This window comes from Vigna umbellata, chromosome 9 (assembly GCF_029865625.1).
Source record: "Vigna umbellata cultivar VRB3 chromosome 9, Vumbellata_1.0, whole genome shotgun sequence".
Taxonomy (NCBI): domain Eukaryota; kingdom Viridiplantae; phylum Streptophyta; class Magnoliopsida; order Fabales; family Fabaceae; genus Vigna; species Vigna umbellata.
The window spans coordinates 32,137,132-32,159,349 of NC_142173.1; the positions used below are offsets into that span (position 1 = coordinate 32,137,132).

Below are 22,218 nucleotides of genomic sequence, written 5' to 3' on the forward strand. Positions count from 1 at the left end.
GACGAACGTTCAATAGAAGATTAGGACGAACGTTCAATTTAATATATGGACGAACGCTCAAGCATAGGTTTTAGATAAGAGGACGCTCCTCCAAAACAAGATAAAAACCGAACGGTCAATGACTGTTCAGTACAGATGTGCATTTTCATAGGGAAAATTCTTACAAAAATCCATTTTTCAGTTCGTTTCTCATTATACAAGTTCATAAATTCCATTCGTTCATGTCATGGTACAATTTACAATCTTCATATAATCCATATCATCCAAATCTCATATATTTCATACAACATACGTAAACTTAGTCATATATCATTTTTCACTCAGTAAATAACGAACGTTCATGCAACTCAAATCACAGCACATCATGCAATATATTCATACAGTAATTAACGAACGTTCAAACGAAGCACACAACATGAATTAAATCAAATAAGCTTCCCTTACCCGGAAAATGAACGAACGTTCACAGGCGCACACAGACGCTCTCTACTCAAATCCTGATCACCAACGCTCGTTAATCCACTATATGAACGAACGCTCAGAAACCCACCTATATTTGGTCATATACTGTTAGGACGAACGCATTAGCGAAAGCATGAGCGAACGCTCGTCAGGCTAAAGAAAAACGAGCGTTCAAATCGAAGTGGGCGAACGTTCAATTCGTCTAGTTTTGGACGAACGTCCAATTTGAAACCGAATTGGACGAACGCGATTCTGCAGATTCTGCAGAATCACAGGTTTTCCAGAAAACCAGAAAAACCTCCATTTTTAACTCTAAAGCTTTTAGATTTCTACAAAAACAGTAAGATTAACTAATCAAAACGAAAAATCTAGCACCCCTTACCTCTTGAAGACTTCCTTGAATTTATCTCCAAAGGGTTTGATCTCCTTCCAACTTCAAAAGTTCTCCACTTCTCCTCTTTCCCAGAACTTGCTGCCACTCTTCCACTCCTCCAGATGCAGCACCAAAGCCTCCTTGCACTTCAGCAGCTCCCCACCTCACCTTCTCTCAGTTTTGCAGGAATGATTTCCACCCCCATACTCCCTTTTTATTTTCTTTTTCTTGTTTTTGAATGGGGAATGGAAGCAACGTTTGCTGTCCCTTATGGCCAGCAAAACTGGCGCTTTCCAGCGCTCGTTCCTTCCTTCCCCGTTTGTTTTGTCTTCTTTTTTTTTTTTTTTTTTTTTTTTTTTTTTTTTTTTAATTACGATTCCTTACAACATGCATTAAGCAGTTATTTTGCTTCGTTGTTTTGTAATTAGGATTAGGGTTATGTAGGAACGTGAGTCACTTGATTTTTTTCCGACCTTGTAAAAAAAGTGGGTACACTTTTTTGGTATGCCCAGATTGGAGAAGTTAAAGGACTAAAACTTCAACAAGGTTCAGTAACAGTGCAGTATGTTAACGAGATAATTGTTTTTAATATTAGATGTTTGTCTATTGCAGCCTTTTTTATCTGAACGTTTTATGAGCTTTATTATATCTTGCAGGCTTGCAAATCAATGACATTGAACCATTTTGTCAAGATGAAATTGCTTTATATAAGCAATGTGCTGAACGAAGGGTGAGAACATTGTTATCAGATATCATTTATGAATATTCATTTATTTTTCTTCCTCCTTACTCCATCTCTTCCATTTTACCACTAAATCATATGTAATCTTCTTTGAATGATCTTTAATATGTGTAGTATTTGCTAATTGTTATTGTTGGAGATAAAGATTTAGGACAATTAAGTTTGTTAGATTATCATCACCTTTACTTTTTTTTGGAATAAAAATAAATAAACTCCAGGATAAGGAGATACGGAAGCGACTTCAAGATAGTGAATTGAAGTTGGGTTTATCAATGCCTCTAGATGAAGCCAAGGGGAGGGCCTCTCAGCTTGAGGCAGAAGTTACATCATTGGAGAGGTATGTTCAAGTAGTCCTGTAATGTGGTCCATTGTCTAGAATGTTTCTTTTCTTTACATATCCTAATGGAGCATAAAGCAAGCTTTTAATAAATCCTTGAAGAATGATTTTTCCTAAGATTTTAAACTACAGAAACTTCAGCTTCTTTAGACATTATTATCTTTTATGACTAAACATTTCATTGCTTTTATTTTAAGGAAGGTGGTGCTCTATCTTACTCTTCTAAAGATATTACTGTACTTATCCCAAAATTTATGATGGTAGAGAAGAATATTTGTTCTTATTTGGACTTCTAATATCTATTTAAAAAATAAATCAAAACCTAGGACTAAGTTTTATTTTGTTTTTTCAAACTGATCTCCAATATCTAAAGCACATAGTTTATTTTATTGAAGTTGGTAGTGAATTTGTATAAAATAAGTTCTCTTTAGGCACTAAAAACTATAAACTAAATTCATAAGAGCTCTTGGATTGCCTTATATACTTCTATTGATTGACCTTATTTCCTCACTTTAGCACCCAAAACTTTTGACAATATATGTGTATTGGATATCGTGTGACATTTGGGTGTGTGAATGTGATGTTTAGAATTTTCAATCTGTGGACATCTTATGTACCTTGGTTTCATATGTATAGGCGCCTAATTCTTGCTAGTGGAATTGAGGGCATTGAAGGTTTTCGCCAAAGATGGAGCCTACATGGCCGCCTTACTGATTCCAAGTAAGGTTTATCATCCATAATTGTGTTTTTGTGGCACATCACTTGATTGACAATATTTTTATCTTGTGTTCCATGCTATACATGTAAAGCCTTTGTCATATTATTTGTAATTTATGCGGGCTGGTGTTTTGGGCTATCCAGGTTTGCAGTACATAGATCTTGGAATTTCAGTTTTTAAATATCTTTTCATCAAATTTTTGCTATCAAGTACGGTTATTGGATTATTAAATGGTTTTGACTTGCCCTTACCGTGTAAATATCCCTATGAAGCTATATTAGCAGTCTGATTAGTGGATTCAGGGTTTCGCACTTGTGCAGTGGTCTTGGTATTTGTTAATGCCCTTCATTCGTTAATTGTTTTATTTTCTTGTCGTTGATTTCTGGTAATGTAAATTTTGTGCAGAAATAGGTTGCAGTTCTTAAAACAGGGTATAGATAGCAGAAAAAAAAAGAATTAGTCCATTGGAGGAGAATCAACTACCAAAAATTGACTCTTGATGTGAAGATTGAACCGGCATTAGGTTGCACCATGTTTAGTTCGTCCCCCCAATACTTTAAAGTTACAACTTTTCTTTTACTTTTTTTCTTAACTTGATGTTTTTCTTTATCTAATATTCCAAATGATAAATCAACCAAGAGTTTGAGATTTTAAGTCTGTATTCTGCATTTACACATAGAGATTAATTATAAAAGATTGGATTTCACCATTGCTGTGTTTGTTAGGAGTGTTAATTAGTTGGATCAATTCGACCAACCTATGGTCCAAATATTTAGCTTACCTAGATTCATCAAGGAAACATGTATGAGATTAATTATCTTATATTGGATATACATGAAGGATTTTTTTCTCCGGTTTATTCATGGTTTTCTTTTACTACCTATTCTTTTGATCTCTCTTATGTCATCTGTCTCGTTTATATGTTTTTTTTTTTCATAATAAAAATAGTTTTTGTGAATTTATTTATAATCGTAGGCTTAATAAAAAATTATTTTAACATTCAATGTTGTTGTGGAGGTTGTTCAAATGTAAAATTGGAGACTTTAAATGTTTAGATTCAAAACATTTCACTATTCTCTTATATATATATGGATTGAAGATCTCAAATGCTCTATTTAATATAATTATTTGCCTATAAAAAAATGTTAGAGATGATAATAAAAAAGTTAGAAATAGAACAATGATTGTAACATCCCAAAATTATACAGTCATCAACTATATACTTAGAATAATCACATTAATCAATATAACAAAACAGTTTTAATATAAAAGGGAACAGAAATTCATAAATGGCCGAACGGCCTTTCATAATATAATTTGACGAGCGTTTACAAAATAATTAGAACGAACGGTTTACAAAACCTGACCGAAACGTTCAAATATTTACAATTAACAAAAGAGCGCTCGCTCACAGCCGCTCGCTATTCTAACTACACTAAACCGAACGCCTTTACTGTTCGGCCTTCACTTCAACTTCAACTAAGTTATCTTCAGCAATCACTTCCTCTTCAAGCGCTTGCTTCCTCTTCAAGCGCTTGCTCCAGAGAAGCATCTCCATCTGTTCACATCCACACGGATGATCATTGCATTTGACAAGACGGACATACATAGACAGACAACACAATGGAAGTGCAAGGGTAAGCTTACTTAATTTAATTCAAATCAAACATACTTTTCATACATATCAAATACACAATCAAATAAGTCACAACCCATACATTTCATTCAATCATTAACTTAATCAAAATCCTGATACTAAACCGACCGTCCGGACTTGTATGAATTCTGTGTAGCTACGACGTCCGTGCACCCAGGTGGAAGAGCTGGAATACGCGTCAGCTGCCACCTGAGGTTAGTTCGTTCTGTCCAAGTTACAGTTATGGACTAAGACCTCCTGCCATTCCCACACATGACATGCTCCTCTCTACTTGAGAACGAGCACTCACGGAATATCAGGATGACCCGCCAGCTAAGCTTACCACATTCATACTTTACAAAAATCTCAATTTCCATTCAAGAGTCGTTCCTCCATGGAACGCTCGTTCAAAAACCATAATCACAATTTCAACTCTTATAGTGTTCGCACATCTTAATTCTTCCTCTTAAATACATTTTCATTCTATGTTCCACTTGCATAAAAAGGACGAACGTTCACTCCCCTTCATAACAAGGACGAACGTCGAGAGCGAGACCGAGAAAGACTCCTTTGAATCAGTTAAATGAACTGACTTTAGTACGACCCGGATAATACTTAGAATAATTTAAATTCAATAACTCTGGAACGAATCAAATGGATAGATATATCACAAATTGTTTAGATACAGGATCCAAACACGATTTAATTCAAGAGTCAACCGCCAGTCAATGACCGAGCGTTAAAATGAAACTTTTGGACGAACGTCACTGAAATCTTGGACGAACGTTACTAGGATTATTGGACAACCGCTATTTAGATTTTTACGGACGAACGCTATTTCAAATTTGGGACGAACGCTATTACCGCTCGTTGATAATTTAGGAAGGAACGAACGTTCGGTATGGTACAGAGCGTTCTTTTACCACATACTCATTTGGACGAGCGTTCGGTATCAGACCGAGCGCTACTTATCATTTACTCTTTTGAGGACGAGCGTTCGGTCTAAGACCGAGCGCCACTTCAGGACGTACGCGCCCAAAATCAAAGAAGTTTTGGGATTTCTATTAAGATAAAATACTTAAATTTAAGTCTTACAATTTGACTAAGTGATAAAAAAGGATGATATCAAGCTTCTCAATTCTCACGCAACACTCATGAAGTGTACGTCTGGCCAAATGCTCAAACGTAAAGCTATATAAGAGGGCGTTCGTCCTCAAAGGGAGTCCTTTCCAAATGAAAGGGTTCAACTACTTCAAGGAAATTACTAAGACTACCGAACGGTAAATGACCGTATCGATACGAACGTTCATTTTCATAGTCTTACATATTCAAAATCAACTTACAGTATACACATTTTTCAGTATAATCTTTCATACATCAATTTACTCATATCATAATACAACTCCATACATTTTCATTGCAGCATCTCATCATACAGTTCATGTTTCAAATAATTCAAACCATAGCACATTACATCACTTTCATACATCATTTCAGAATCATATTCTCATACCAAAAGTCCAAAATCATAAATCATATTTTCAACATCACAATAACACACATTTAGTACAGAAATTCACATGAATCAAACCAATAAGCTTCCCTTACCCGGATTGTAGTGAAACGTCCTAAAAGGAGTGGATCTTGATTCGTCTAACCGAGACTCTCTCAACGTTTCACTCAAGCTTTCCAACTAAACTAACCAAAAAAAAAATACTTAGTCCACACCATTGCATGCACCGGAATATGGTTTGTAGGAATTTCCAGAAACGAGCGTCCAAATAAAACTTACCAGAACTGTAAGTTGTTCGGTTCAATCTGGAGCTCTTGGTGCAGTGATCGTCCTCACGGCTCTGAAACGTGATCGGAGTGCAGAATGGTGAGTTACAGAAGAGAGAAGAAGCAAGGTTCTAGAGAGAAGGAGGAGAAAATGGAGGTTTGAATTTCTGAGGAAGATGAAGGTGTGCGCAGAGAAGGGAAAAGTGTTTCAGAAAAATTAATTCCCTTCCCATAATCAAACGGACGTTATCTCTTGCGCTGACACCTGGCTTCCACTACTGCATTCAGAACCTTCCGAATTGACACATGGCAGAGAGGGGTCAGGGAATGTGAGTGCGTTTTAATTGCACTGCACTTGGAGCGTGGGCGCATTTATGGCAGCACAGTGGTGACTCAGCACACACATTAATGGGACGTGACAATCCCCCTAACTAAAAAAAATTTTCGTCCTCGAAAATTAAGTCTTACCAGGGAAGAGGTGAGGGTACAAGTCTTTCATAGCGTCTTCCACTTCCCAGGTAGAGTCGCCCGTCTTCTCGTCCCACACCACTTTAACTAACCGAACGTTCTTTCCTTTGTATAACTTGGTGCGTTCGTCTTCAATGCGAATCGGTTTCATCTCTAGCGTTCGGTCTTGTCGAAGACGAACGTCCTCCAGTTCCAATATGTGCGAGGGATCAGCTACGTACTTTCGAAGTTGCGAGACGTGAAACACTGGATGAAGGTTGGACAATTGTGGAGGTAGGGCTAGCTCGTATGCAACAGGTCCAATCTTTCTTGTGATCTGGTACGGCCCCACGAACTTAGGAGATAATTTCTTTGAACGCAATGCTCTTCCTGCTCCCGTAGTTGGATTTAACCTTAGAAAAACATGATCGCCAGCTTCGAACTCCAAGGGTCGTCTCCTCTTATCTGCGTATGACTTCTGCCTGCTTCTGGACGTCTTCAACCTCTCTTGAATTAATTTCACCTTTTCAGTCGTTTGTTGAACGAGCTCGGGTCCAGTCAATATGTTTTCTCCTTCTTGAAACCAGCAAAGTGGTGTGCAGCATTTACGTCCGTAAAGAGATTCAAAAGGAGCCATTCCAATGCTTGACTGGAAGTTGTTGTTGTAGGTGAACTCCACTAACGGCAGGATTTCATCCCAAACTCCCATGTGATCGAGTACGCACGTCCTTAATAAATCTTCGAGCGTCTGAATTGTTCTCTCGGATTGACCGTCCGTCTGAGGATGGTACGCTGAACTCATTTGGAGTTTGTTGCCCAGTTCACTTTGCAACGACTGCCAAAACCGAGAGGTGAACCTGGTGTCTCGGTCAGAAATAATGCTGGACGGCACTCCATGCAGACGAACGATCTCTTTGATGTAGAGCTTTGCCAAGTTGGTCAATGACATCTTCAGGTTGATGGGTAGGAAGTGAGCACTCTTTGTTAAACGATCCACTATCACCCAAATGGAATCGTGATTCTTGAATGTGCGAGGCAAGTGTGTCACGAAGTCCATTGAAATGCTGTCCCACTTCCATTCTGGAATCTCCAAAGGTTGCAGTAGGCCGCCCGGTCTTTGATATTCAGCTTTGGCACGTTGACAAGTTAGACATGAAGCCACAAAACGTGCGACATCATTCTTCATTCCTGGCCACCAGAACGACTGCTTTAAATCGTGATACATCTTAGTCATGCCAGGATGCATGCTAAGACGACTGTGATGTCCTTCTTCCAATATGATTCGCTTCAGCTCTCCATCATTTGGAACGCACGTCCTACCCATATAACGTAATAGGCCGTCCGTTCCAGTATTGAAATGTTTTGCTTGATCTGTGCCGAGCGCGCCTCTTATCTTCATCAATTCCTCATCTTCAAGCTGCTTCATTCTGATCCGGTCAAACACGTTACTGGATATCCTAAGGTTGCAGCATTTGATGCTGTCCGGTTCTAAATTGAACTGCAACCTTAGGTCTCTAAAGCTTTCCACAAGGCTCAACTCACGTACCATCATGGACGACACATGTACCACCTTTCTGCTCAACGCGTCTGCCACAACGTTCGCTTTACCAGGATGATAAAGCAACTCGAAGTCATAATCCTTCAAGAACTCCAACCACCTCCTTTGTCTCATGTTTAACTCCTTTTGATCGAAGAGGTACTTGAGGCTCTTGTGATCGCTGAAGACCTTGAAAACGGATCCATACAAGTAGTGTCTCCAAATCTTCAAAGCGAAGACGACCGCTGCCAGCTCCAGGTCGTGCGTCGGATAATTCCTCTCATGTATCTTCAATGCCGAGAAGCGTACGCCACTGCCTTCTTCTCTTGCATAAGAACGCACCCCAAACCTTGGTGAGATGCGTCACAGTAAACTTCGAAAGGTTTGGCGGTGTCCGGAATTACCAAAACTGGAGCGCTCGTCAACTTCTGCTTCAGTTCTTGAAAACTAGATTCACACCGATCGGTCCAGGCGAACGGGTGATCCTTCCTGGTCAGTTGTGTTAACGGTGCTACTATCTTAAAAAATCCTTCTATGAAACGCCTATAGTAGCCCGCGAGTCCCACGAAACTTCTCACTTCAGTGACCGAGCGTGGACTCTCCCATTCCAAGACCGCTCGTACCTTAGCCGGATCAACTGAAATCCCACCAGCAGACACAACGTGACCCAAGAACTGCACTTCCTTCATCCAAAATTCACATTTGGACCGCTTAGCGTACAACTCTTTTTCTCTCAACACTCCAAGTACCAACCTCAAATGCTCTTCATGCTCTTCACAACTCTTGGAGTAGATGAGAATATCGTCAATGAACACCACCACAAACTTGTCTAAGTACGGCCTGAAGATCCGGTTCATATAGTCCATGAAGACAGCTGGAGCGTTCGTCACACCAAACGGCATGACCACGTATTCATAATGTCCGTATCGCGAACGGAAGGCCGTCTTCTGGATGTCTCCTTCCTTAACCCGAATCTGGTGATAGCCTGACCTCAAATCTATTTTAGAGAAGACGCTCGCTCCATGCAACTGGTCCAGTAGATCGTCAATCCGAGGCAATGGGTATTTATTCTTGATGGTCAGCTTATTCAATTGACGATAGTCAATGCATAGCCGAGAGCTGCCATCCTTCTTCTTCACCAATAATACGGGCGCTCCCCAAGGTGACACGCTTGGGCGAATGAATTTCTTGTCCATTAAATCTTCAATTTGCATCTTGAGTTCCACCAGTTCGGCTGGTGCCATTCTATATGGTTGGACGGATATGGGTGCTGCGGTCGTTACTAAATCAATCGTAAATTCCACTTCACGAACAGGAGGGAGTCCTGGCACTTCATCCGGAAATACATCCGGGAATTCGTCCACAACCGTTCGTCCTTCAGTGTACTTATTGGACGAACGTTCAAAACTTTTACCCGCACTCTCTCTGTCTTCGTTCGTCATGATCAAAAAGCAACTCGCGCCCTCCATGATATCTTCTTTCAACTGGCTGAGCGTCACACCCAAATACTCCTCGTCTTCTTCAGGAAACACCAACTTCTTAGCTCCACAATCTATGAGAATGCGATTGGTATTCAGCCAATCCATTCCCAAAATTACTTCTAAGTCTTTGAGAGGCAAACATATGAGGCTCACCTTATATCTACGCCCTTCTACCTCAATAGGACATCTAACGCACATGGTAGACGTCCTAACCTCACCAGCTGCTGGTGTTGACACCACCAAATCAAACTGCATCTCTCTCGCCACTATCCCCAACTTATCAACGCACGCCTTCGAGATGAAGGAGTGTGTCGCCCCCGAGTCAAACAACACGCAACATTTCATTCCATATAACAAGCACGTGCTGGTAATAAGTGTACCTGAACTTGCTGCCTCTGCACCAGTAATCGCATATACACGCCCAACAGCTTGGGCTCGTCCACCACCTCTTGCTTGATTTCTTCCAGTGTTGGGTGGTCTCATCACTGCACGTCCACCCATATTACACTCGTTTTCTAAGTGGCCGTGTCTTCTACAACGAGTGCAATATTTCACTCCTATCAGTTGAGGGCAAGCTGACTTGTAATGGGGCCCTCCACATTGAAAACATCTTACTGCCCCCTGTTGTCCCGACTGTCCAGCAACTACCATTGTCTGCGATCCACTTGACTGTCCTGGACGAGCGTAGGGAGTTCTATTCCGATTCACATTTGATCTTGCTAGAATCGATCCCCTGGAGATTTGTTGCTTCTTATGCTGTTCGGCCTCAGCCATATTCTTTTCTAATACTTTCGCTCTCTCCACCATTGCAGGGAACGAACGGATACATAGGCTGGAAATTAGTACTTTCAAATCACTCCTCAGCCCATTTTCGAACTTCCTGCATTGCCACTCTTCACTAGTGGCCATCGTGTTGAACCTTACCAGATGCTTGAATTTATTTGTATACTCTGAAACGGACATTCCTCCCTGAACCAGCTGAAGAAATTCCACTTCCTTGGCAAACCGTACGCTGTCAGAGAAGTATTCTTCGTAAAATTTGGCTCTGAACACTTCCCAATTAATGGGGCTGTGAGCGTCCGTCAGAATTGCTTTTACGCTCGCCCACCAGTGACTCGCTTCTCCCGTCAGAAGGTACTCCGTGAATGCTAAGCGATTATCATCTGGACACCTCTTAGCATTATAAATTCTCTCCATGTCCCGTAGCCACTGGTCTGCCTCGTCCGGTAGACATTTTCCATTAAATTTGGCCGGGTGGTGTTGAAGAAAGCTCTCCAAACTCCACTCTGTATGGTGAACAGCATTGGAAGAGGACGCTCCTGGCGTGCCTCTGGTGGCAGAGATGAGTTCCATCAATTGTCTCTGAGTTTCCTCAGAATTAGCGCGAGCAGCCTCTAAACTTTGCATGGCGCTCTGATTCTGCTGCATCAGAACAGCATTCTGCTCCATTAAAGTGGTGTTTTGTTGATGCAGTCGTTCCACCACTGTTTCCAACAACCTGGTGTTGTTGGACGTATCAGGCTCGCTCGGTTGCGGAGGAGGAGGGAGTCTAGGCGCCATTAGTTCTCTGGATCAGAGAAAAACGATCGTTAATAATGTTCAAGAGTTAAAACAATAACTCGTTAAACAAGCAATAAGCACACAGCAAAAACATAGTGCACTCATAACCTACAGTGTCCTTAGAAGAACAAAACTGCTCTGATACCAATAATGTAACATCCCAAAATTATACAGTCATCAACTATATACTTAGAATAATCACATTAATCAATATAACAAAACAGTTTTAATATAAAAGGAAACAGAAATTCATAAATGGCCGAACGGCCTTTCATAATATAATTTGACGAGCGTTTACAAAATAATTAGAACGAACGGTTTACAAAACCTGACCGAAACGTTCAAATATTTACAATTAACAAAAGAGCGCTCGCTCACAGCCGCTCGCTATTCTAACTACACTAAACCGAACGCCTGTACTGTTCGGCCTTCACTTCAACTTCAACTAAGTTATCTTCAGCAATCACTTCCTCTTCAAGCGCTTGCTCCAGAGAAGCATCTCCATCTGCTCACATCCACACGGATGATCATTGCATTTGACAAGACGGACATACATAGACAGACAACACAATGGAAGTGCAAGGGTAAGCTTACTTAATTTAATTCAAATCAAACATACTTTTCATACATATCAAATACACAATCAAATAAGTCACAACCCATACATTTCATTCAATCATTAACTTAATCAAAATCCTGATACTAAACCGACCGTCCGGACTTGTATGAATTCTGTGTAGCTACGACGTCCGTGCACCCAGGTGGAAGAGCTGGAATACGCGTCAGCTGCCACCTGAGGTTAGTCCGTTCTGTCCAAGTTACAGTTATGGACTAAGACCTCCTGCCATTCCCACACATGACATGCTCCTCTCTACTTGAGAACGAGCACTCACGGAATATCAGGATGACCCGCCAGCTAAGCTTACCACATTCATACTTTACAAAAATCTCAATTTCCATTCAAGAGTCGTTCCTCCATGGAACGCTCGTTCAAAAACCATAATCACAATTTCAACTCTTATAGTGTTCGCACATCTTAATTCTTCCTCTTAAATACATTTTCATTCTATGTTCCACTTGCATAAAAAGGACGAACGTTCACTCCCCTTCATAACAAGGACGAACGTCGAGAGCGAGACCGAGAAAGACTCCTTTGAATCAGTTAAATGAACTGACTTTAGTACGACCCGGATAATACTTAGAATAATTTAAATTCAATAACTCTGGAACGAATCAAATGGATAGATATATCACAAATTGTTTAGATACAGGATCCAAACACGATTTAATTCAAGAGTCAACCGCCAGTCAATGACCGAGCGTTAAAATGAAACTTTTGGACGAACGTCACTGAAATCTTGGACGAACGTTACTAGGATTATTGGACAACCGCTATTTAGATTTTTACGGACGAACGCTATTTCAAATTTGGGACGAACGCTATTACCGCTCGTTGATAATTTAGGAAGGAACGAACGTTCGGTATGGTACAGAGCGTTCTTTTACCACATACTCATTTGGACGAGCGTTCGGTATCAGACCGAGCGCTACTTATCATTTACTCTTTTGAGGACGAGCGTTCGGGCTAAGACCGAGCGCCACTTCAGGACGTACGCGCCCAAAATCAAAGAAGTTTTGGGATTTCTATTAAGATAAAATACTTAAATTTAAGTCTTACAATTTGACTAAGTGATCAAAAAGGATGATATCAAGCTTCTCAATTCTCACGCAACACTCATGAAGTGTACGTCTGGCCAAATGCTCAAACGTAAAGCTATATAAGAGGGCGTTCGTCCTCAAAGGGAGTCCTTTCCAAATGAAAGGGTTCAACTACTTCAAGGAAATTACTAAGACTACCGAACGGTAAATGACCGTATCGATACGAACGTTCATTTTCATAGTCTTACATATTCAAAATCAACTTACAGTATACACATTTTTCAGTATAATCTTTCATACATCAATTTACTCATATCATGATACAACTCCATACATTTTCATTGCAGCATCTCATCATACAGTTCATGTTTCAAATAATTCAAACCATAGCACATTACATCACTTTCATACATCATTTCAGAATCATATTCTCATACCAAAAGTCCAAAATCATAAATCATATTTTCAACATCACAATAACACACATGCAGTACAGAAATTCACATGAATCAAACCAATAAGCTTCCCTTACCCGGATTGTAGTGAACGTCCTAAAAGGAGTGGATCTTGATTCGTCTAACCGAGACTCTCTCAACGTTTCACTCAAGCTTTCCAACTAAACTAACCAAAAAAAAAAAAATACTTAGTCCACACCATTGCATGCACCGGAATATGGTTTGCAGGAATTTCCAGAAACGAGCGTCCAAATAAAACTTACCAGAACTGTAAGTTGTTCGGTTCAATCTGGAGCTCTTGGTGCAGTGATCGTCCTCACGGCTCTGAAACGTGATCGGAGTGCAGAATGGTGAGTTACAGAAGAGAGAAGAAGCAAGGTTCTAGAGAGAAGGAGGAGAAAATGGAGGTTTGAATTTCTGAGGAAGATGAAGGTGTGCGCAGAGAAGGGAAAAGTGTTTCAGAAAAATTAATTCCCTTCCCATAGTCAAACGGACGTTATCTCTTGCGCTGACACCTGGCTTCCACTACTGCATTCAGAACCTTCCGAATTGACACATGGCAGAGAGGGGTCAGGGAATGTGAGTGCGTTTTAATTGCACTGCACTTGGAGCGTGGGCGCATTTATGGCAGCACAGTGGTGACTCAGCACACACATTAATGGGACGTGACAATGATTCATAAATATTGTTTTTTCTTTCTTTTTCCTCCATACTAAATGTAAGGTTTACGAAAAAGATTCACTAGAGATCAGATCAATAAAATTTGAATCTAAATACATAAGAGATTGACATCTTTCTCTACCTAAAATATTAAAACAATGAATTAATGCATCGTACTTTATATCTACTTTTCTCATTTCTGTCTAATGTGAGACTTAGACTCGTATGTCTAACACTAAACACCCAAAATTCATTATCTGTCTTCAATTTTTTTCTCAAGCACATTCTAAAATAATAGTTTATTATCCTCAATTACTAAATCTTATGTATCCAATAACCAAAACTTATGTGTGCAGAACTTCTAATATACCCAAACATGCTCGTTTTATCATGTAAAGAAACATTGTTGAATATCATGAATTTTTCTACTAGATATTATTTTTTGTCAATGGAAGAAAAGAATTGAAATCGAAATGACTTAAACATGAATTGTAAATTACTGAATTTGTAATGAGCTGTTCAAGTTATCTTAACACAAGAAAATCATAAACAGAAAGCAAAATTTTCATGAGATTGAAAATTCTAAACACATCACGAAGAAATAGTTAAATGCATGCGAAAACTAAATTAACTTTGGAACAGAACTTTCTTACCTCTTCAAGCAAGGATTTGGTGTATCCTTGCAACGAAAATTTTTGTAGTTAGGGAGAATGTAGAACCCTGGAAAATTAATCATGATAAACACCTTGTCAAATCAATATTTATGAAGGGAAAACCCCTCTGCAGTGCATTAATAACGCACATGCACTCCCTCTGTCACAATGCCAAGTGTCACCGAAATAGAATGGGAATCAGTAATGGGGATACAGGTGTCGGCAGGGGAGACGCACGATCGTGCGGATGTGGGAAGGAACAAAATGAACTTTTCTGGAAAACTCTTCCTCTCCCTTCTGCATGCTTCATCTTCTTCCCAGAGTTTCTGCTTTCAAATTCTCTGCCCTCTCTCTAAACCGTCTTCATCTTCTCTCTAAGATAACTCACCATCATCCCCTCCGATCCCATTTCAGATACCGTAGAAACGTTCCCTGCACTGTGAGCATCGCGCTGAACCGAACAAAACCGAGATCTGAACTGGTAAGTTCTCGTCTCTGCATCTCGTCTATTTAGTTCATGCGAACCAAAATTCTGGTTGCATGTGTGGGTTAGAGGTCTGATCTGTTTATGATTTTGGTGTATTAGTTAAGTGGAAGTTGTTGAGTGAAATTCTGGATAGAAAGCCGTGAGAGCACGAGAGAAACCTTAAGCATTTGGAAGTGCACTACTGAACCAGGTAAGGGAAGCTTTAGTAATTTAATTTAATACTTGTTTGATGTGTATGAAAGCAATGAAGTGTACGGGATGTCTGAAATGCATGAAATATTTGATGTTTAAGTATGCATGAACGAGCATGGTTGCACTGGATGTATATGATGAATATTGTTTGAACTGTATGCTGAGAATGAAACGTATGATTTGGAATATGATTAAATTTCTGTATGGTTTGGGATGATAATATGAATTTTGTAATGTATGAGATTTATGGTGGAGAGAAATTATAAGTTATGAATCGTATGAAAACTGTAAAGTTATTGTAAAATGAAAAATCTGGAAAATATCATATTCTCTGCTTGATAATGTACGCTCGTCATCGAACGGTCTTATACCGTTCGGTTTCCCTTGAAAAGGACTTAGAATAAGAATTCTTTCATTCGGAAAGGATCCTGATGAAGAGCGAGCGTCCTTTGTGTGAAGGGTTAGGTTTGAGCATTCGGCTCAGCCTAGCGTGTCCAACGATTGAAATAAATTGAAGTATTTTAGTAACGCTCGGTTTTATATTCCAGCGTTCGTCATAGGTAGCGCTTAGTCTTATACTGAGCGTTCGTCCAAATGAGCTCTCGGTCTTAGATCAAGCGTTCGTCCTGATTAGCGTTCGGTCTAATACCGAACGTTCGTTCTAAATGAGTGTTCGTTCTATTTTAGTGCTCGGTCATTCACCTAGCGTTCGTCCTAAGCTGTGTACGGTTTATACTTGAACGCTCGTCCTTATCATTGATTCATGAGCGAACGTAAATAGCGTTCGTCCAAATTATTAATTGACGTTCGGTCATTGCCTGACAGTTTTGTCTTCTGAATTAAATCATACTCTGTTGTTTATATAAATAATTTGGTAATGTCTTTATCCTTTTCATTCGACCTAGAGTCTTTATACTTAAAATTTTTCTAAGTATTATTCAGATCTTTTGGAATCAATTCAACTACTTTATTTAACTACTCATAACGTCCGTCAGAGGACAAAGGTTCGTTTCTTTTGTTCAGAAACGATTATTTCTCTGTAATGAACTAACGTTCGTCCTTATTTTGAAAAGGATGAGCGCTCGTTATTTTATGGAAGTGGAACATAGAATGAAAATGTGAATAATAGAAATGGTTAAGATGTGTGAACGTTATTTTAAGTGAAATATTGAAAATGAAATTTGAACGAACGTTCCAAGGAGGAACGTCTATATGATCTGAATGTGTAAGTTATGTAGTATGACCATGGTAAAGCTGCTGATGGCTGTTCATCCTGATATTCCGTGAGTGCTCGTCCTCATGTAGGGGGAAGTAGGTCATGCGTGGGAATGGCAGGAGGCCCTAGTCCTATTGAGTACTTTGGACTGATAGGGTTAACCTCGGGTGGCAGCTGTTGAGTGTTTCCCAGTTACCACACCACCCGGGTGCAAGAACGCCTGTAGATACATGGCTTCATACAGTCCGGACAGTCGTTAATTATGAGAGTTTGAATGAGTTATTATATGTTTGGATATATGCCTATTGCTGTATGAACTGTATGATTGATTGTGTATGTTAAAATATGTTGATTGTATGAATTAAATTACCTAAGCTTACCCTTGCAAATTCCTTGTGTTGTCTACTGGTTATGTACGTCCGTCTTGTCAATGCAATGATCATCCGTTGTGGATGTGAGCAGATGGAGAGGTGCCACTTGATGAGATGCTAGAAGAAGAAAATTTGGAGGACGTCAACCTGGTAGAAGTTGAAGTTAAAGCTGAGCAGTAGAGCGCTCGTCCAGTTGTAGCTATTAGTGTTTTTTGTATTTTGGGACGTTCGGCTTATTAGTTTTGGAGAGCCGTTCGTCCAGAACTTGGAATTGTGTATAGATTTTGATTTCCCGTATATTTTGTACGTTCGGCTTTTAATTAGCTGATTTTAGTTAAGACTGCACTGTTTAACTCTGTAAATGTGATTAGTTCTAATTAATGGTAATTACTATTTATTGGGATGTTACATTTATTGGTATCAGAGCAGTTTTGTTCTTTTAAGGACACTGTAGGGTTATGAGTGCACTGTGTCTTTGCTGTGTGCTTATTGCATGTTTAACGAGTTATTATTGTTTTAACTCTTGGACATAACTAACACTCGTTTGTTTTTCTCTGCATCCAGAGAACAAATGGCACCTAGGCTACCTCCTCCTCCTCAACCGAACGAGTCTGATACGTCCAGCAGCACTAGGTTGTTGGAAACCGTGGTTGAAAGGCTGCATCAACAGAACACAACGTTACTGGAGCAGAACGCCACGTTGATGCAGCAAAACCAGGCTGCTATGCAAGGTTTGGAGGCTTCGCGTGTAAATTCTGAAAACACGCAAAGACAATTGATGGAGATTCTTGCTGCCACCAGAGGTACACCTGGAGCATCCTCTTCAAACGCTGCTCAACCTACTGCCGAGTGGAGTTTGGAGAGCTTCCTGCAGCATCACCCAGCTAAGTTCAGTGGAAAGTGCCTCCCTGATGAGGCTGATCAGTGGCTGGGAGATATTGAGAGAATTTTCAACGCCAAACGCTGCCCAGATGTGAACAGGTTGGCGTACGCTGAGTATTTGTTGACTGGTGAAGCGAACCACTGGTGGGCGAGCGTGAAAGCTCTCTTGACAGACGCTCAAACTCCTATTACTTGGGAAGCGTTTAGGAGTAAATTCTACGAAGAATATTTTCCTGATAGCGTTCGGTTTGCAAAAGAGGTGGAGTTTCTTCAACTGGTCCAAGGCGGGATGTCTATTTCTGAGTATACGAACAAGTTCAAACACTTGGTTCGTTTCAACACGATGGCCACAAACGAAGAATGGCAGTGCCGTAAGTTTGAAAACGGACTGCGGAGTGACTTGAAGGTTTTGATCTCCAGCTTGTGTATACGGACGTTTCCTGCCATGGTTGAAAGGGCCAAGGTTTTGGAGAAAAATATGGCAGAAGCTGAACGACACAAGAAGAAACAACAAGTGAGTAGAGGACCCATAGTGTCCAGGGGAGGTTCTGTTCAGAGAAGGTCCCCATACGTTCGTCCAACTCAGTCCCCTGGCGGATCACAAGCCTTGGTCACTGTCGGCCAATCTGGACAGCCAAGGAGCTTAACTTGTTATCAGTGTGGAGGACCGCACTATCGGTGGGCTTGTCCACAATTATCAGGGGGAAAATATTGTACTCGTTGCAGGCAGAATGGGCACTTGGAGAACGAGTGCAATATGGGAGGACGTGCGGCAATGAGGCCGCCGAACGCTGGAAGAGCCCAACAAGGGAGAGGTGGACGTGCGCAAGCAACAGGAAGAGTTTATGCTATTACGGGTGCTGAAGCTGCTCGTTCAGGTACACTCATCACCAGCATTTGCTTATTGTTTGGAAAGCCGTGTGGTGTGTTGTATGATTCGGGGGCAACTCATTCCTTCATCTCGAAGGCGTGCGTTGAGAAACTGGGGCTAGTGGAGAGTGAATTACAGTTCGACTTGGTGGTGTCAACCCCAGCGGCTGGTGGGATCAAGACGTCTACAGTTTGTGTAAGATGTCCTATAGAAGTTGAGGGGCGTAGATATAAGGTCAACCTCATTTGTTTACCCCTTCAAGACTTAGAGGTGATTTTGGGGATGGATTGGTTGGCTACCAATCGAATTCTCATTGATTGTGGGAAGAAGGAGTTGGTCTTTCCGGATGGAGAAGAGGAGGAGTTAACAGTTACGCTCGGTCAGTGGAAGGAAGACATCATGGAAGGAGCGAGCTGTTTCCTGATAATGACGTATGAAGACAACGAAGTAGAGCGTTCGTCCAATGTTGAGAGCAGTGGAGGACGAACGGTAGTAGATGAATTCCCGGACGTCTTTCCGGATGAAGTCCCTGGTCTACCTCCCGTTCGCGAGGTTGAGTTCACGATCGACCTGGTGACAACTGCTGCACCCATCTCTGTTCAGCCTTATAGAATGGCACCAGCCGAGTTGGTCGAGCTTAAGAAGCAAATTGAGGAGTTGCTGGATAAGAGGTTCATCAGGCCGAGTGCTTCACCATGGGGAGCGCCTGTGTTGCTGGTTAAGAAGAAGGATGGTAGCTCTCGGCTCTGCATTGATTATAGGCAACTTAATAAGCTGACCATCAAGAACAAGTATCCACTGCCGAGGATAGATGATCTACTGGATCAGTTGCAAGGTGCGTGCGTGTTTTCAAAGATTGATCTACGTTCGGGCTATCATCAAATTAGAGTGAAGGAGGGAGACATTCATAAGACTGCATTTCGGTCTCGTTATGGACATTATGAGTACGTGGTGATGCCCTTTGGAGTGACGAACGCACCTGCAATCTTTATGGATTACATGAACCGGATCTTCAGACCGTACCTGGACAAATTTGTAGTAGTGTTCATTGATGACATCCTCATTTACTCCAAGAGCTTTGACGAACATGAAGACCACTTGAGGATCGTCTTGAGCGTGTTGAGGGAGAAGGAATTGTATGCCAAGAGGTCGAAGTGTGAATTTTGGATGAAGGAGATCCAGTTCTTGGGGCACGTTGTTTCTGCTGGTGGTATTGCAGTGGATCCAGCCAAGGTGAAAGCAGTCCTGGATTGGGAGAGCCCACGTTCGGTCACGGAGGTTAGAAGCTTTGTGGGGCTCGCGGGCTACTACAGGCGGTTCATTGAGGGATTTTCTAAGATAGTAGCCCCTCTGACTTATCTCACCAGGAAGGACCAACCGTTCGCTTGGACGGATCGTTGTGAGGAGAGCTTCCAAGAATTGAAGAGGAAATTAACGAGCACTCCTGTGTTGGTCATTCCAGACACGACCAAACCTTTTGAAGTATATTGTGATGCTTCGTATCAAGGTTTGGGCTGTGTACTGATGCAGGAAAGAAGGGCAGTGGCGTACGCTTCTAGACAGTTGAAAATCCATGAGAAGAATTATCCCACACACGACTTGGAGCTGGCAGCAGTCGTGTTTGCATTAAAGATATGGAGGCATTACCTTTATGGAGCAACGTTTCAGGTTTTTAGTGATCACAAGAGTCTCAAGTACCTCTTTGATCAAAAGGAGTTGAATATGAGGCAAAGGAGGTGGCTTGAATTCTTGAAAGATTATGAGTTCGAGCTGTTGTATCATCCTGGAAAAGCTAACGTAGTGGCGGATGCTTTGAGTAGGAAGACAGTCAGGGTCTCGGCAATGATGGTAAAAGAGTTGAGCTTGGTGGAAAGCTTTAGAGATCTAAGGTTACAGTTCGACTTAGGAACGAACGTTATTAGATGCTGTAACCTTAGACTTTCTAGTGATGTGTTTGATCGGATCAGATTGAAGCAGCGTGAGGATGAAGAATTAGTAAAGATATTAGGGACGCTCGGCACAGACCAGGCTAAGGAGTTTAGTACTGGGACGGACGGTCTACTGCGCTATATGGGTAGAACGTGCGTTCCAAACGATGGTGAGTTGAAGAGGGTTATAATGGAGGAGGGACATCACAGCCGTCTTAGCATGCATCCGGGCATGACTAAGATGTATCAAGACCTCCGTTTGTCTTTTTGGTGGCCTGGAATGAAGAGTGACATTGCACGTTTTGTAGCGTCTTGTTTAACTTGTCAACGTGCAAAGGCCGAACACCAAAGACCAGGTGGATTGCTGCAGCCATTGGAGATTCCAGAATGGAAGTGGGATAGCATTTCCATGGATTTCGTGACCCATCTGCCACGCACGGTCAGAAACCATGATTCAGTTTGGGTGATTGTGGATAGATTGACAAAAAGCGCCCACTTCCTGGCCGTTAACTTGAAAATGTCCATGACAAACTTGGCCAAATTATACGTTAAGGAGATCGTTCGCTTGCATGGAGTCCCTTCGAGCATCATTTCAGACCGAGACACAAGATTCACATCTCGTTTTTGGCAATCGTTGCAAGGAGAATTGGGAAGCAAACTGCAAATGAGTTCTGCCTATCACCCTCATACGGACGGCCAATCTGAGCGAACCATCCAGACGCTCGAGGATTTATTGAGGACGTGCGTCATTGATCATATGGGAGTATGGGATGAAGTTCTGCCGCTCGTTGAATTCACGTATAACAATAGTTTTCAGGCAAGCATAGGGATGGCACCGTTTGAAGCTCTTTATGGAAGGAAATGTCGAACTCCATTGTGTTGGTTCCAAGAAGGCGAGAGTGTGTTAACCGGACCTGAATTAATCCAGCAAACAACCGAGAAGGTGAAACTGATCCAGGAACGATTGAAGACGTCTCAAAGCAGACAAAAATCTTATGCTGATAAGAGAAGAAGACCCTTAGAGTTCGCTGCTGGTGATCACGTATTTCTCAGGCTGAATCCAATCACTGGAGTGGGAAGAGTCCTTCGCCCAAAGAAGCTTTCACCCAAGTTTGTAGGACCTTATCAAATTCTGAAGAAGATTGGATCAGTGGCGTATGAATTAGCCCTACCACCTCAACTGTCCAACCTCCATCCAGTCTTTCACGTTTCTCAGCTCCGGAAGTATGTAGCTGATCCATCACACGTACTGGAGTTGGAAGACGTCCAACTTCGTCCAGACCGAACGCTGGAAATGCAACCAGTCTGCATTGAAGACAGCCGCACTAGACTCTACAAAAGAAAGGACGTTCGTCTTGTAAAAGTGGTTTGGGACGCAAAGACTGGTGATTCAACGTGGGAGGTTGAAGAGGCTGTGAAGAAATTGTACCCGCACCTATTTCCTAGTAAGCTTTAGAATTTTCGAGGACGAAAATTTTTGTAGTTAGGGAGAATGTAGAACCCTGGAAAATTAATCATGATAAACACCTTGTCAAATCAATATTTATGAAGGGAAAACCCCTCTGCAGTGCATTAATAACGCACATGCACTCCCTCTGTCACAATGCCAAGTGTCACCGAAATAGAATGGGAATCAGTAATGGGGATACAGGTGTCGGCAGGGGAGACGCACGATCGTGCGGATGTGGGAAGGAACAAAATGAACTTTTCTGGAAAACTCTTCCTCTCCCTTCTGCATGCTTCATCTTCTTCCCAGAGTTTCTGCTTTCAAA

The 22,218-nt window shown here is 41.4% G+C and overlaps 4 protein-coding genes across 4 annotated transcripts; 3 read left to right on the top strand and 1 right to left on the bottom strand.

Annotated features, from left to right (window-relative positions):
• Positions 1 to 1,302: 1,302 nt before the first annotated feature.
• On the top strand, positions 1,303 to 3,511 carry LOC148193230 (uncharacterized; the record flags this gene model as incomplete). The annotated part of the gene is made up of 5 exons (XM_088099386.1): positions 1,303 to 1,381; positions 1,492 to 1,565; positions 1,796 to 1,914; positions 2,551 to 2,634; positions 3,038 to 3,511. Coding segments are annotated over 5 exons (411 nt in total), but the record flags the coding sequence as incomplete, so codon positions are not given.
• A 4,810-nt stretch (positions 3,512 to 8,321) lies between these two features.
• LOC148193231 (uncharacterized) lies at positions 8,322 to 11,072 on the bottom strand. Its single transcript, XM_088099387.1, has 3 exons — positions 9,893 to 11,072; positions 9,180 to 9,583; positions 8,322 to 9,059 (listed from the first exon to the last, which is right to left on the bottom strand). The coding sequence occupies exons 1-3, from the start codon at positions 11,070 to 11,072 to the stop codon at positions 8,322 to 8,324; spliced, it is 2,322 nt and encodes a 773-aa protein (XP_087955513.1).
• A 6,417-nt stretch (positions 11,073 to 17,489) lies between these two features.
• Positions 17,490 to 18,583, top strand: LOC148193232 (uncharacterized). The gene is made up of 3 exons (XM_088099388.1): positions 17,490 to 17,568; positions 17,737 to 18,397; positions 18,526 to 18,583. Exons 1-3 carry the CDS (start codon positions 17,490 to 17,492, stop codon positions 18,581 to 18,583), a joined length of 798 nt encoding a protein of 265 aa, XP_087955514.1.
• Positions 18,584 to 18,944: 361 nt separating this feature from the next.
• LOC148193233 (uncharacterized) lies at positions 18,945 to 21,902 on the top strand. Its single transcript, XM_088099389.1, has 4 exons — positions 18,945 to 19,189; positions 19,738 to 19,796; positions 20,275 to 20,616; positions 21,223 to 21,902. Exons 1-4 carry the CDS (start codon positions 18,945 to 18,947, stop codon positions 21,900 to 21,902), a joined length of 1,326 nt encoding a protein of 441 aa, XP_087955515.1.
• Positions 21,903 to 22,218: the final 316 nt, after the last annotated feature.

Coding starts and splice junctions, on each gene's coding strand:
- LOC148193231 (XM_088099387.1), bottom strand. CDS start 11,072: ATGGCGCCTAGACTCCCTCCTCCTCCGCAACCGAGCGAGCCTGATACG. Junction 9,584..9,892: donor TGCAGAGGCAGCAAGTTCAG/GTACACTTATTA, acceptor GCATTCTCATAG/ATTGTGGAGCTAAGAAGTTG. Junction 9,060..9,179: donor TGTCACCTTGGGGAGCGCCC/GTATTATTGGTG, acceptor CTACTGGACCAG/TTGCATGGAGCGAGCGTCTT.
- LOC148193232 (XM_088099388.1), top strand. CDS start 17,490: ATGCAAGGTTTGGAGGCTTCGCGTGTAAATTCTGAAAACACGCAAAGA. Junction 17,569..17,736: donor GATTCTTGCTGCCACCAGAG/GTACACCTGGAG, acceptor AACGCTGCCCAG/ATGTGAACAGGTTGGCGTAC. Junction 18,398..18,525: donor AATGGGCACTTGGAGAACGA/GTGCAATATGGG, acceptor CTGCTCGTTCAG/GTACACTCATCACCAGCATT.
- LOC148193233 (XM_088099389.1), top strand. CDS start 18,945: ATGACGTATGAAGACAACGAAGTAGAGCGTTCGTCCAATGTTGAGAGC. Junction 19,190..19,737: donor GAGGAGTTGCTGGATAAGAG/GTTCATCAGGCC, acceptor GTGGTATTGCAG/TGGATCCAGCCAAGGTGAAA. Junction 20,617..21,222: donor AACGTGCGTTCCAAACGATG/GTGAGTTGAAGA, acceptor TATGGGATGAAG/TTCTGCCGCTCGTTGAATTC.